The sequence below is a fragment of the Carcharodon carcharias genome, chromosome 26 (assembly GCF_017639515.1).
Source record: "Carcharodon carcharias isolate sCarCar2 chromosome 26, sCarCar2.pri, whole genome shotgun sequence".
Lineage (NCBI taxonomy): Eukaryota > Metazoa > Chordata > Chondrichthyes > Lamniformes > Lamnidae > Carcharodon > Carcharodon carcharias.
The window spans coordinates 30,197,032-30,210,314 of NC_054492.1; the positions used below are offsets into that span (position 1 = coordinate 30,197,032).

The 13,283-nt window shown below is 45.9% G+C and overlaps 1 protein-coding gene across 3 annotated transcripts in view; it reads right to left on the minus strand.

Annotated features, from left to right (window-relative positions):
* The window catches only part of LOC121269847 (apoptosis-enhancing nuclease-like), a 17,859-nt gene extending 4,874 nt beyond the window's left edge, over positions 1-12,985 (minus strand). The window contains exons 1-4 of one of the 3 annotated variants that reach the window (XM_041174882.1): positions 12,926-12,985; positions 9,953-10,749; positions 9,171-9,371; positions 3,443-7,750 (exon numbers count right to left, since the gene is read on the minus strand). In XM_041174882.1, the coding sequence (XP_041030816.1) occupies positions 7,547-7,750; positions 9,171-9,371; positions 9,953-10,708 (1,161 nt within the window). In that variant the 5' untranslated portion in view covers positions 10,709-10,749; positions 12,926-12,985 and the 3' untranslated portion in view covers positions 3,443-7,546. Of the gene's footprint in view, positions 1-3,442; positions 7,751-9,170; positions 9,372-9,952; positions 10,750-12,776; positions 12,899-12,925 lie in introns of those variants that run through there. The other 2 variants (XM_041174883.1, XM_041174884.1) reach the window with 2 other exon arrangements.
* Between the last annotated feature and the right edge of the window lie 298 nt (positions 12,986-13,283).

Sequence of the window (13,283 nt, forward strand, 5' to 3'; positions counted from 1 at the left end):
GTGATTCATGCACTAGGGCACCCAGATCCCTCTGAACCTGAGCTCTGCAATCTCTCATTTAGATAATAAGCTTCTCTTTTATTATCCATGACAAAATGGACAATTTCACATTTTCCCACATTATACTCCATCTGCCAGATCTTGGCCCACTCACTCAACCTATCCAAACCTGTTTGTAGCCTCATGTCCTCTTCACAACTTACTTTCCTATCTATCTTTGTGTCATTAGCAAATTTGACAGCCATCCCTTCATCCAAGTCATTTATGTAAATTGTAAACAGTTGAGATCCCAGCACTGATCCCTGTGGCATGCCACTACTTACATCTCACCAACCTGAAAGAGACCCATTTAAGCCTTCTCACTGCTTCCTGTTAGACAGACAGTTGTCTGTCCATGTCAATGTTACCCCCATACCATGAGCTTTTATTTTCCAAAATAACCTTTGATGTGGCACTTTATCAAATGCTTCTGGAAATGTAAGTACAGTACATCCATTTATCCCCTTTATCCACAGCATTTATTACTTCCTCAAAGAATACCAATAAGTTGGTTTCAAATGATTTCCCTTTCACAAAACCATGTTGGCTCTGCCTGATGGTCTTGAGTTTATCCAAATGTCCTGCTATAACTTCTTTAATAATAGCTTCTAACATTTTCCATATGACAGATGTTAAGCTAGCTGGCCTGTAGTTTCCCGCTTTCTGTCTCTCTCCCTTTTTGAATAATTGAGTTACATTTGCCAACTTCCAACCTAATGGGGCCTTCGTCAAATCTAGGGAGTTTTGGAAAATTAAAACCAATGCATCAACTATCTCTCTAGACACCTCTTTTAAGATCCTAGGATGAAGTCCATCAGGACCTGGGCTCTTGTCAGCCGCAGCTCCAACAATTTATTCAGTACCACTTCCCTGGTGACTAATTTTCCTAACTTCCTTCCCCATTTCCATTTCCTGGTTTATAGCTGCTTCTGGGATGATACTTGTATCCTTTTACAGTGAAAACTGATGCAAACTATCTGTTTGATTCATCTGCCATCTCCCAGTTGTCCATTATCAATTCTCAATACTCACTTTCTATAGGACCAATGCTCACTTTGTTAACTCTTTTTTAAAAATTTATAAAAATCTCTTACTATCTGTTTATATATTTCTGGCTAGCTTTCTCTTATATTCTAATTTTTCCCTCATTAGTCTTTTAGTCATTCTTTGCTGTTCCTTATACTTTGTCCAATCTTCTGGCCTTCCACCTGCCTTTGCAAATTATATGCTTTTTCTTAAAGTTTAATACGATCTGTAACCTTTCTAGTTAACCATGGATGGCATATCTATCCCTTGGATTTTTTCTCACTTGTTGGAATGTACCTATTTTGTTTATTCTGAAGTACCCCCTTAAATATTAGCCACTGCATCTCTATTGACCTATCCCTTAACCTAATTTGCCAATTCACTTTGGCCAGTTCAGCTTTCATGCCCCCATAGTTTTTAAACTTAAATAAGGGCAATTTAGTCTCAGACCCACTCCTCTCTCCCAAAACTATGAATAGGTTCCAGCCTGTAGCTCATCCCTGGGTATGTGATTCTCCATTCTGCAGTTATTCATTTTTGGATGACTTACATTTTTATAATGTTTATGATTTACTTATGATTCAGCAGAGATGTAGAAGTAGGCCAGTGTTGAATACTGGGAATGTAGACACAGGGTTGGAAGAATTGGGTGGGATTGGCAGGAGAGACAGGGTGAGATTAGCAGTCATCTCGAGTAGTCTCAGTGGATCTTGGTGAGGACTGGGTGAATGGGATGCAGATTGACATGAGTTTGGAGGGCAAAAAAGTTTTAGCATTCTGGACGATTTGTCAAGGTGAGAGAGCCCAGCAAAGGCAGTGACGGGGAAATCCAACCACAAGGTGATAAAAGCATGGATTATAGTTTTAGTGGCCAAGGAGGAGAGATGGAGGTGGAGATGAATCAGAGGATGGGGAGGGTGTGACAGTGGAGGAGAAGTTGAGCTCAGAGTGGAGCCAAATGCAGAGGATCTTCATCTCTGGGGTAAGCAAATATAAACCGGGTACAACTTATCTTCCTTTACTATCTGTACAAATTGTCCTCAATAGATTAAAAGGACAAGGCTAATGATTTACTGACATTTACTGGCCTAGAACCAGCTGTTGATATGACTACAATGTGCCAAGTTTAACCATTCAGCTGCAACCATCGGTGCTGGCTGCTGAATAGGCTGTACAAAGCAGAATGCTGAGTCTGCCATACTTTGCTGAACCAGTCATTATCAAATGTGATCCGACATCCTCCAGCATGAAAGTGCAAACATCTGAGCTCTTGTTGAACACTAATTATCAACCATTTGCCACAATCCAGTAGCCCCCACAATCGCTCTATGTTATCCTACAAACTACCCAGTTCACCAAATTCCAACACCATAATTTGCTACACAGATTTGAACATTGAATCACCGGTTTGTTTTCCCACTATGATAACCACTGGGCTATGACGCCCTTAGCAATGACCTAAAAACCATCAGAAATGGGGGTGGGAGATGGCTGTGCAGTTGTGTGTTTTAAGGGTTGAGGGGCGATCCAATTGATGTGCTGAATTCAATAAAGGGATTCAGGGAGGTAGATAAAGAGAAATGTTAAGTCCTTTGGTGGGGGAAATCCAGTACAAGGCAGCTAATTTTATAAAATCTAGGCCTTGTAGGAGTGAAATCAGGAAGCACTCTTCCACACAAAGGGTAGGATGAATCTTGAACTCTTCCCAAATGGTGCCAGCAGTCAAGTGACTTTCAAGACTGAGATCAATAGATTTTTATTAGACAAGGGTATCAAGGGATATGGAGCAGACGAGGAAATGAGCTTGAGGTGCACATCAGTCATGATTTACTGAACAGATCAGGCTCAAGGGGCTGAGTGGCCTGCTCCTATTCCTATATTCCTAAACTGGATTTTCATCTCTGGGATCTATGGTCAAGTCCAACTTAAACTCACTTGCCTCAAAAGTCTCTGCTTCACTGGCTGAGTGTGTCCATTGTGAAATGAATTGAGAAACTTACTAAACTGAGAAACTTTAATCCAACGCTAAATGGCAAGGGCCTACAGCATGAAACATTTCACAATTGGCACATGTAACCAGTGGAGAGATAAGACGCCCATGACATTGGCTGGATTTGATTCCATTCCCTGTGGTGAAAACACTGACTATCTCTGGCCAAATCAGCCAGTTACCCCCCCCCAGCTCCCAAATTTATGATGGCAAATTGGCAATCACATGGAGGCACAATAAAGTGTCAGATGTCATACAGGGTACCACAGTAGGGGACACTTTGCACAAGCACTTTGTTGGGCAGTGACTCTGAGACCCGGCTGGTGTATCAAGGTCGAGACACGGTTAAGATCAACAAATATGACAGATAAGAAAAATGACGACCAATGGTTTGAAAATAATTTATTGTCCAACAAATCACTTAGCAAATTCATCCAAAAAATAATAAATCTTTCAGCTTTCTAATCTGATTGGTTGAATGTGACAGACGGACACAGGTTGAAAGTAGCGAACAGCAAAGTTTAGGACTTACGTCAGGAACTCTTGTCGCAGGGTGAGTGGTCAACAGTTGGAATGAACTACTGGGAGAGTAATCAAAGCGATAGCACATGAAAAGGAACCTGAGAGATGCAATAACAGCGACTGTGTGGTTCTTTCTGGATGAACAAGCTATGATGGGCCAAGTAGTCTTTATCTATGTTCAATTATTTGTGAAAAGCTATTGTAAAGTTACAATGCAGCTCATTCCCCAGCTCTCCTGAAGGCACCAACTCATGCCAGTATAGCGTGCTGGGGAGCCCTGCAAAGTTACACAAGTGCCTTCCTTCACAAATGAGGCAAATTGTCATAAAGCTATTCAACAGTGGAAAGCCTCATTTCTCACTGCAAACCGGCACATTTTGCCTGTTTTGGGCGGGGGGGGGCGCAAAGGTGTAGCAAAGACGAATGACGAGTGGTAACACTGGCTGATGATTTCATGCTCTTCTTAACCTAGCGGTGCTGAAGCTAATGATAGCATTGTAGTGTCACCGCGTCAACCCTCCCCTCCCCCCCCCCTGCTGAAGCCAGTCAATTTGGGATCTTGCAGGTCTCTCTGGCTCAGACTGAGCCATTGAGATCAATGGATTTTACTCAAGATTTGAGAATACTGTAAAGAGACAGCAGTGCAACCAACAAAACAAAACAGCAAAAAAAAAGGCACCTTGATGCATTAAACTGCACATAAAATGAAAACAGCAATATCTGTGTGCCTCTCAGAACCTAGAAAACATGCAAACTAGAACACAAGGAGTATGAGAAATTCTTAGAAATCAATCACTGAACTACGGCTGGACCCAGTGATAGTTCCAACTGACTGAAAAACTTGTTTAGAAATTAATAATTAGAATGCGTTCCAAACTGGTTTTGTTAATCTTCAATTAGCTTTTAGCACGAAAAGAAAAAATTAGATTGCACTACAATTAAGTTGAACGAAAAAAGGATGAAAACACAAACTTTCAAAAAAAAAGGGACATGGACAGTGGGTTGGGATGATAAAGAAAAACATTTGCATTTCTTTAGCAGATTTCATGAACCCCAGGACATCATGAAGCACTTTACAGTTAATGAAGCACTTGTGAAGTGTAGTCACTGGTGTAATGCAGGAAATGTGCAGGCAGTTTCTGCACAAGGTCCTACAAGCAGCAATGTGATAATGACCAGTTCATCTGTTTTTAGTTGTTGGTTGAGGAATAAATCTTGGCCAGGACACCGAGGGAATGTACCCACCTCCTTTTTTGCAGAGTGCCGTGGGATCTCGAGTCTCTGCAGCAGGACTTAAGCCCACACTCTTTTGACTCAGAGGCGTGAGTCCTACCCAATGATCAAGCCACAGCTGACACCCAAAAAAGCTTTGCATTGAAGTGACACATTATCACATCTCTCCGCAATGCTTTGAAACTCTTTGCGTGCACTGAATTATTTGACAATCAATGGCTGTGTTGTAGGCAAGCATGGCAGCCGTTTTGTGCATCACAAGCAGCCTCAAGACAAATGGCCAATTAATTACAAAACAAAAACAGAATTACCTGGAAAAACTCAGCAGGTCTGGCAGCATCGGCGGAGAAGAAAAGAGTTGACGTTTCGAGTCCTCATGACCCTTCGACAGAACTTGAGATTATCCTGCTTTTCTTCTCCCCAGTATTCCTTTCCCTCCCCCAGAAAGACATTTGTTGAACAGGGTACTGGATGAACTCCCCTGTTCTTCTTCAAAAAAGGAAATGGCATCTTTAACATTCGTCTGAGGCAGGAAGTCAGGCCTCAGCTGATGAGCAGCTTCAGCAACAGTCAGCTTGTTCAGGTGAAGGGGGAAGCAGAAATTTAAGAAAATAAACATTTAAAAAAGTAGGAAAACGAGGAGTGGCAGTACAGCAATCCATCGTTGCTCCAAACACACTATCTATGAGCATTCAACACTTCCTCAGCATAGGGTGTTACAATAGAAGGGATTGCGTAAGAAAGAAAATAGACAGAGTGATGCACAAGAGGAATCCTCACTCCTGTGGAACCAGATCCTAGCAAGAGTCTGAGCTTTCAGAAAAGGAGGGGAGAATACTGAGACAGGGGAAAACAGAGATAGAGATTGATTCTTGCTAAATGGAAACCAGATGTGTTTAGGCTTATTTGGGGCCCACACCCAAACTCAACAAGCCACTTAAACAATGAGAGTGCAGGCCTTCATACAGCTGTATTTCTTCCCCAGTCCACAGTGACAGGTAGGGGTCGCCATATGCAATGCTCTATCCCAACACCCCAGTATGGTTACACAACAAGCTCCCACTGAGTGGGCAACATTTCACACCAATCATCAAGTTTTTCAGACCAGAAGTCATTTTTTGTTGGAAAATTACTTAAGTGGAGTTGTAGTGCAATTATTTCTCCTTCAGCTTTAAATTATCTATAGCTCTTTGGCACAATGCAGACATATAAATTAAACAAAGCGAAGGAAGAATATGGAATACACGAGCACGTGAGCTAATTAAAGACGGTTAGACAGAAAATCAGTTAAACACAAGGTGAACGTCTAAAGAAGAAATTGGGATGAGAGAACTCTAGTGGGGAACTAACATGAGCCAAGTAGCCTCCCTTTGGACTGAAATTTCTATCATTAATCCATTAGATGATGGCTATAAATTACAACCAAAAAATAGAGTCCAGCCAAAGCCTTTCTCTCCACCCCCTCCCAAAACCAGAACAAGCAGTGTGCATTTCCCCAACTATACTTGTGTGTCAAGTGAAAATTTACTGAGGTGAACTGGACCTGTGCACTTACTGCTATCTCCATCATGCTTTGTTAGTCTGAATTATACTTGTTAGACAGCCTCAAAACAGACATTTTGTACAGAACTCCTCCCTCATGTGACATCATCAATGGGGAATGATACCCACAAACCACTGCCCCACTGATGATGTCACAGGAGAAAAGAAAAAAACATTTTCCCTCCATTTAACCCGCAATTCCTTCCAATACAGGCCAAGTGGAGAATAACCACCCTGCGCCATTCAGCTTTGCACCTAGTTATTTTGACCTCTGGTGCGCTTCCAATTTAGATGTTGAAATTGGTTTCAGCCCCTTGGAGGTAGAGTAAGGCAGGGTTCCTGGTATGAGTGCAAGAGAGCAACTAGAGAGAGGGCAGTTGGCATCAGCTGAACTGTGCCTCAGCAAAAGTCAGCATATTCAGGGGCAGGGGGGATTTAGAAAATAAACATTTAAAAAGTAGGAAAACGAAGAGTGACAGCAATCCGTTAATGCCCCAAACACACTATCTACGAACACTATCCAGGGAAAACAAGTTTGAACTCCTGGTAATAGGTGAACCATCTGCAAATTTAAATGTCAAGTGGAATGGAGTTAGCACCAACAAGCACTATCAGGTTAGCTGTGGTGAAGGGTGGATACAGACACAGCTCTCCCTCGATTGTGCCCTGACCATTTGCCTCAGTCCTTACCACAGGACAGCACACACTATTGAACATTCCTCTGTTTCCTACAGCAGCTACCCTGCTACCTCAGAGTACAGTTTTGTACTTTTGGCCCTTGTCCACTGACAGAAGGGCTGGGATGCCACAGGACTGGATTTTCACCCAGTCCCCAGAGATGAAAGAACAGAATAGGACCCAGTGCAACACCCACACTCCTCATCATATGGTCAAGATATTTTGTGTGGTAAATGACACCATTTGACATAGTACTGAGCCACGCAGTACAGGGAGATCCCAGATCTATGCTGAGTTAGCAGATCTGACCGTTGGCCACTGCATTCTGCCTGTTGGGCTGATTCCATTGGTAAAAGTCAGACAGGGATTAAGCATTTGTTTTGTTGGTCAGGAGGAGCAAAGGGAAGACCTGAGAACAATTAAATCAGGAGAATGCATCACAACCTCGATTTTAGACTGTTGCGCTAGTGTTCATCTCTGCTGCTGACTCCTGAAGCTGAAGAACATTTTCTCTGATCATTTACTGTCCTCGTGCAAATCAGCAGGCCAATACTGGTCGTCCATGTAGTGATCAATTTCAGAGTTTGTTTCAGAAGCCGTATGTTCGTGCTCTGCCGACAACTGATTGCATAGTTTCTGCTCCCACTGAATCTCCACCAATCGGTACAACTCCATTGAGGAGCAGGCATCCTCAACAGAACAGTGCCCATCTCTGCCAACCTGTCACAACAAGAGGAAATGACAGCCAATCAAGGAGAAGAAAATATTTCCCTAACTCCACCTCCAGCCCCTACCAAATTATTCACCCTCTGCTCCAAAGGTCAGATTGGCAGGAAGGTCAGATCCACAGCTGCCAACAAAACCCACCCCCACCCCCCCACCAAATATCACCTTGTCCAAATGTCCATTTTGCATACATGAGGCTGGAAAGCAAATGGCAGCAGGTGCATCAACCATGCGGGGCACCACAGTCAAATCTTATCCTGCTCTCACCAGACATCTACAACTGTAGAGATGCCAGCAGCAGTCACTATCAAGAATGGAAACCATGCCAGATCCTTTCCCCTAATCAATGGCATCAGTACCATCAAAACTGGCAGACAGCGATCAAATCTGGCACCTCATGGACTGTGTAAGTTGATGGCAAGCCACTAAGTTTATCTCTGGGGATAGCACTGGCTAGCATGAAACCCATACAATGCAACAGAGGGCTCAAGACTAGCTCACCTTCAATCTACCCGCCTTTATGCTCTACCTGATTCTCATAACTACACGTAATTATAGAGCTGCAATGGAGGATGCATCACACACGAAACTTCTTCCTCTTTGCCCGAAACAACCAGGTTTTAATCTAATCAGGAACCGAGACTTAGCTGATATAGAACCACCTGGTTCCTGCACCAACACATGATGCAGTAGCAGATTTGTTTACTGGGGTCAGATACTGGCCAACAGGGTGTTGCTGGAAACTACAACGAACCACCTGCCCGCCAAAGGTGGGGGGGGGGGGGCAACCCAACCCAACCCCCCCCAACCCCCACTCGCCTTGTGACTGAATGGGTCACATAACACGGTAACAGGTGGTCAAAAAATGCACACACATATTAGAGCGGCTTCTTGTGCTGCCACTAGCGAGTCCACCTGGGCTCCGTCAATAGCACTTATGCGTCTGAGCCTGAAGTGTGTAGGTTCAAGCCCCACTCCAGGTCTTCAGCACAAAATTTCAGCATAGGGATAAGGCACGTTGGAGGTGCTAGAGTTTTTTGATGGGTGGGGGAGAGGAAGGAGATGACCCTGCGTGGCTATTGGAGGAGCAATCAATCACCCTTACCTTTATCACAGCGACTACACTTCCAACAGTAAGCAACTGGCTGTGAAGTGGGCACAGAGTTTAAAACCACGATCTAAATACAAATTATCCTTTTGTTTTTTGTAAAGTCTCACGTTGCATAGAACATGCCTCCTTCATACTGCAGTAATCAATGGACTTTCCCAGATAGCTGGGGGAATGCAGCCAAGTAGGAAACCAAGGTTTATCTCCAGCCCAATGTGTTATGTACTCCAGCCCTACTGCACCCCCACTCCAACATATTACAACTCAACTCCCAGGGGAGAAGAATCATTTGGTTCACATCCTCACCTGGATATTTTTACCCAGAAGCTGCTTCGCCAGATTCTTCAGGGACACGGAATCTCTTTCAGGAAAACCAGCCTTCCTCTTCAGCATTAGGATTTTACTTGTGTCCCTAATCAGAGATCTCGGATGAAAATACTTCAACGCTTTAAAGTCATTGTGCAACGCGTGGCCCACCAGGATCTTACCCTTCAGGATCTTCATGATCTAAATTGAAGCACAAATTAAAAATGTTAAAAATTGAAGCGGATTTTGAACCTTAAGAGAATGGTCTTTCCTGCAGTTTATTGGAATTCAAACTTGGTTAGGAATTCTATAGGACATTCCTCCGGCAGTAATTCTCAAATGTTTTTCGTCAAAGGACCCCTTTTCATAATCATTCAGCCCTCCCCACCCCAACCGTTTACCTCCACTCATCTAAAGTGTAAAACTATAATGCTCATGATATGAAAGTATTGCATGTTCAGATTGTTTAAACAATAATTTTAAGATCAATATTTCCTGCCAGATATCAGTAAAACGGGTGTGACTTTTTCACACTGCAGGACCTGTCTATCCTTGTCATGTGCCTGAATAGAGCACGAGTCTGGAGAAAGCAGGACACAAAGAAAGCATTAGACAGGCAGGGGGAGTGCAGGAGCACCTCTGACAGCGCAGTTCTCCCTCAGTACTGCGCTAGCGTTGTCAGCCTGGATGGAATGAGTGTTGAACCCATGACTTTCTGACTCAGAGGCCATTACGCAATGCTCAAGATGTTTAATACATTGTTATGTGCTCAGTCAACTCACCTCCCTTTGTGCAACGTTAAACTCAATTGCATTTGTCATGTGCTGCTGTCGGATGCCACTCCACCGGGTCCGATAGTCGGTGATGGGATGTTCTGGCTTCACATACTTATCGTAGATGACGTCACCCTGATAGTTCACAATGCTGCACCTGGCCACCTCAGTATTACGCCCGCAGGGACCCGTGCCCACCATCTCACAGTCAATCGCCACATACTTGGCAGGATTAGGACAGAAGTGTGGCGGGCTTGCTAGGCAAGGGGCTGTGGCTGGCAACGGTCTGGCAGGTTCCTCACGAGTCAGCGCATTTGCCCTTCGTACAGGGTGAGCTCTGGTGCTCAGGCTGGTCGGCTTTGGAGAGAAAGTAGAGCGGCCGCTTTCAGATTCAGGCCGGGACGAGACGGAGCGATTTACATTCACATCAGAAGCACCTGACTGCTTGGTGTCTCCAGAATGAACCGTGCAGCTTAGCTTACTGGCATTCGAGCAGCGAGCTTGGTCCAAAGGTCCTTCCTTCTTTTTGAACCGACTCCGCTTCAGGATCCCTTTTCTTTCCAGAAAGGCCTTCCTTGCCATGAACCGCGCGTGCCGCCGGCTCGGCTTCTTCTTGCGTTTTGCCGTCCGTCCACCAGGGCTCAGGGTCACGCTGGGCATGCAGCGGAGGAACTGGGTCGTGCTGGAGGACCCTTGGAGCAGCCGTCTGGAAGAAGGGTCTTTGGAGACAGGGGAAGCCACTCTCATGCCGGCCACACTTGGCATCCTTTAATCAGAGCCCTAAACACCAGGAGGCTTCTTAGAATCTGCAACGTCAACAGAAAGTCCTTTAATCACGGGGGTGGGGGAGGGGGTTACAGCAATAATTTACCAGGTCACACCACAGAATCCCTGACACGTGGCAGTTCATCACCCAGTGAGATCTTGATTTCAAATGTGCCACCCATGGGGAAGTGAGGGCTTAGAAAGAATAAAGGAGCCAGTGTTCCATCCAGAATCAGGACTCTCAATGCCTCAGCCATCACGAGATTGGGAAGCACTCGCTCAGTGGCTATTAAAGCCGCTCAGCACTAGTGAATTGAATATTTTTCACAATCTGGCTCCACCATGATACCAATCTGGAGTTCAATAACCTCAGTCTTGGCTAAGTAGGTAGCATTCTCGCCACAGCTAAACGATTAGGAGTTCACGCCCCACTTCAGCATTTGAGCACATAGTCCGTGTTGACGCACCAGTGCAGTACTGAGGGAGTGCTACATAGTCAGAGATACCATCTTTCAGATGTTATGTTTCAACAGGGGGCTCCACCTGCCTGTTCAGATGAAAAGATCCTCTGGCATTATTTGAAGAGCAGAAGAATAATACAGGCCAACAATTATCACTCAACCAACACTACCAAAAATACTAACTGGTCATTTCTCCGAATGGATATTGCGCAATTTTGTCTGCAGCCTAACTGCCCTGTTACGTACGATGAATAAAATAAATCATGGCTTACATTTATGCAGCACCTTTTAAAACCTATCCAATCCAAAAAAGGTATGTTTTGAGACAGTCACTGCTGTAATGTAGGAAACACGATAGCCAAATTTGCACACCGCAAGATCCCGCATACAGCAATGAGATATTGGCCAGATAACCTGATGATGGTTGAGGTATGAAATATCAGTGAGGAAATCAGCGAGAACTCCAGTTCTCTTGTTTGAATACAGCTTTTCACCTCATGTCTAAAAGGAAGAAGCACCGATAGCATGCCACTCCCTCAGCCCCGAACTACCCCCAACAGCGCAGCGATTCTTCAGAGCGGACCTTCTGACATCACTGTGCTCCGTCAGTATGGAACCTCGGACAGTACGGCACTTCCTCAGGTTTTTTAAAATTCATTCACGGCATGTGGGTGTTGCTGGCTGGGCCAGCATTTATTGCCCAACCCTAGTTGCCCTTGAGAAGGTGGTGGTGAGCTGTGTTCTTGAACCGCTGTAGCCCACGTGGTGTAGGTACACCCACAGTGCAGTTAGGGAGGGAATTCCAGGATTTTGACCCAGCGACAGTGAAGGAAGGTGAAATATTTCCAAGTCAGTATGGTGCAGCTTGGAGGGGAACTTCCAGGTGGAGGTGTTCCCATGTAGCTGCTGCCCTTGTCCTTCTAGATGGTAGTGGCTTTGGAAGGTGCTGCCTAAGGACCTTCAGTGAGTTCCTGCAGTGCATCTTGTAGATGGTACACACTGCTGCCACTGTGTGTCGGTGGTGGAGGGAATGACTATCTGTAGATGGGGTGCCAATCAAGCGGGGCTGCTTTGCCCTGAATGGTGTCAAGCTCCTTGAGTGTTGTGGGAGCTGCACTCATCCAGGCAAGTGGGGAGTATTCCATCACACTCCTGACTTGAACCCTGTAGATGGTGGACAGGCTTTGGGGAGTCAGGAGGTGAGTTACTCGCTGCAGGATTCCCAGCCTCTGACCTGCTCTTGTAGCCACAGTACTTATATGGCTGGTCCAGTTCAGTTACTGATCAGTGGTAACCCCCAGGATGTTGATAGTGGGGGATTCAGCGATGGTAATGCTGTGAAATGTCATGGGGCGATGGTTAGATTCTCTCTTGTTGGAGATGGTCATTGCCTGGCACTTGTGCGGCATGAATGTTACTGGCCACTTGTCAGCCCCAAGCCTGGATATTGTCCAGGGGTCTGGCTGCGTTTGGGCACGGACTGCTTCAGCATCTGAGGAGTCGCGAATGGGGTTGACCCTGCGGCGCCCCCGCAGTCCCGCACGAGGACTCTGGGCCTGGATTCTCTGCTGGTGTCTGTGGGGCGCAGAGTCCAATCCGGATCTTACAGGCTGGGAGACAGGAACAGGAATCCACCGGACCCCGGCTGGCGCCCTTAACTCGGCTGCAATGGACAAAGCCCATCCCCCGGCTATGCGATGCTAAAGAGCCGCCCCTAGGCCTCGCCTCTCCGATCCCGCTCAGCGCCAACCCTCACCTGGCGCCCTCTCGCCGCACTCCGATCTCTCGCTCCGGCCGCCCGCCCGCCGGCCGCCCGCCGCCCGCCGCCACGTGCGTCCCCGCAGCTCCCTGCCTCCTGCCGATTGGTCCACTTGCTGCGTCCGGCCCGCCTCCCGCTCACATCCATTGGTGGGAATGCAGCACCCGGCGTCCTCTGATTGGCTACACTGAAGCGACTAGCATTTAATTGGCTGTCTTGCTCTAATGTCATAAAGAGTCTGTACGTCACTTACGTGCCGTCGAAAAAGCCACAAGAGGGAACCCGAGTCGGGGCCTGACACGTCAGCATTATCCACACCGCCACCAGTGGCCGGAGGTCAGAAGGGGGAACAGCT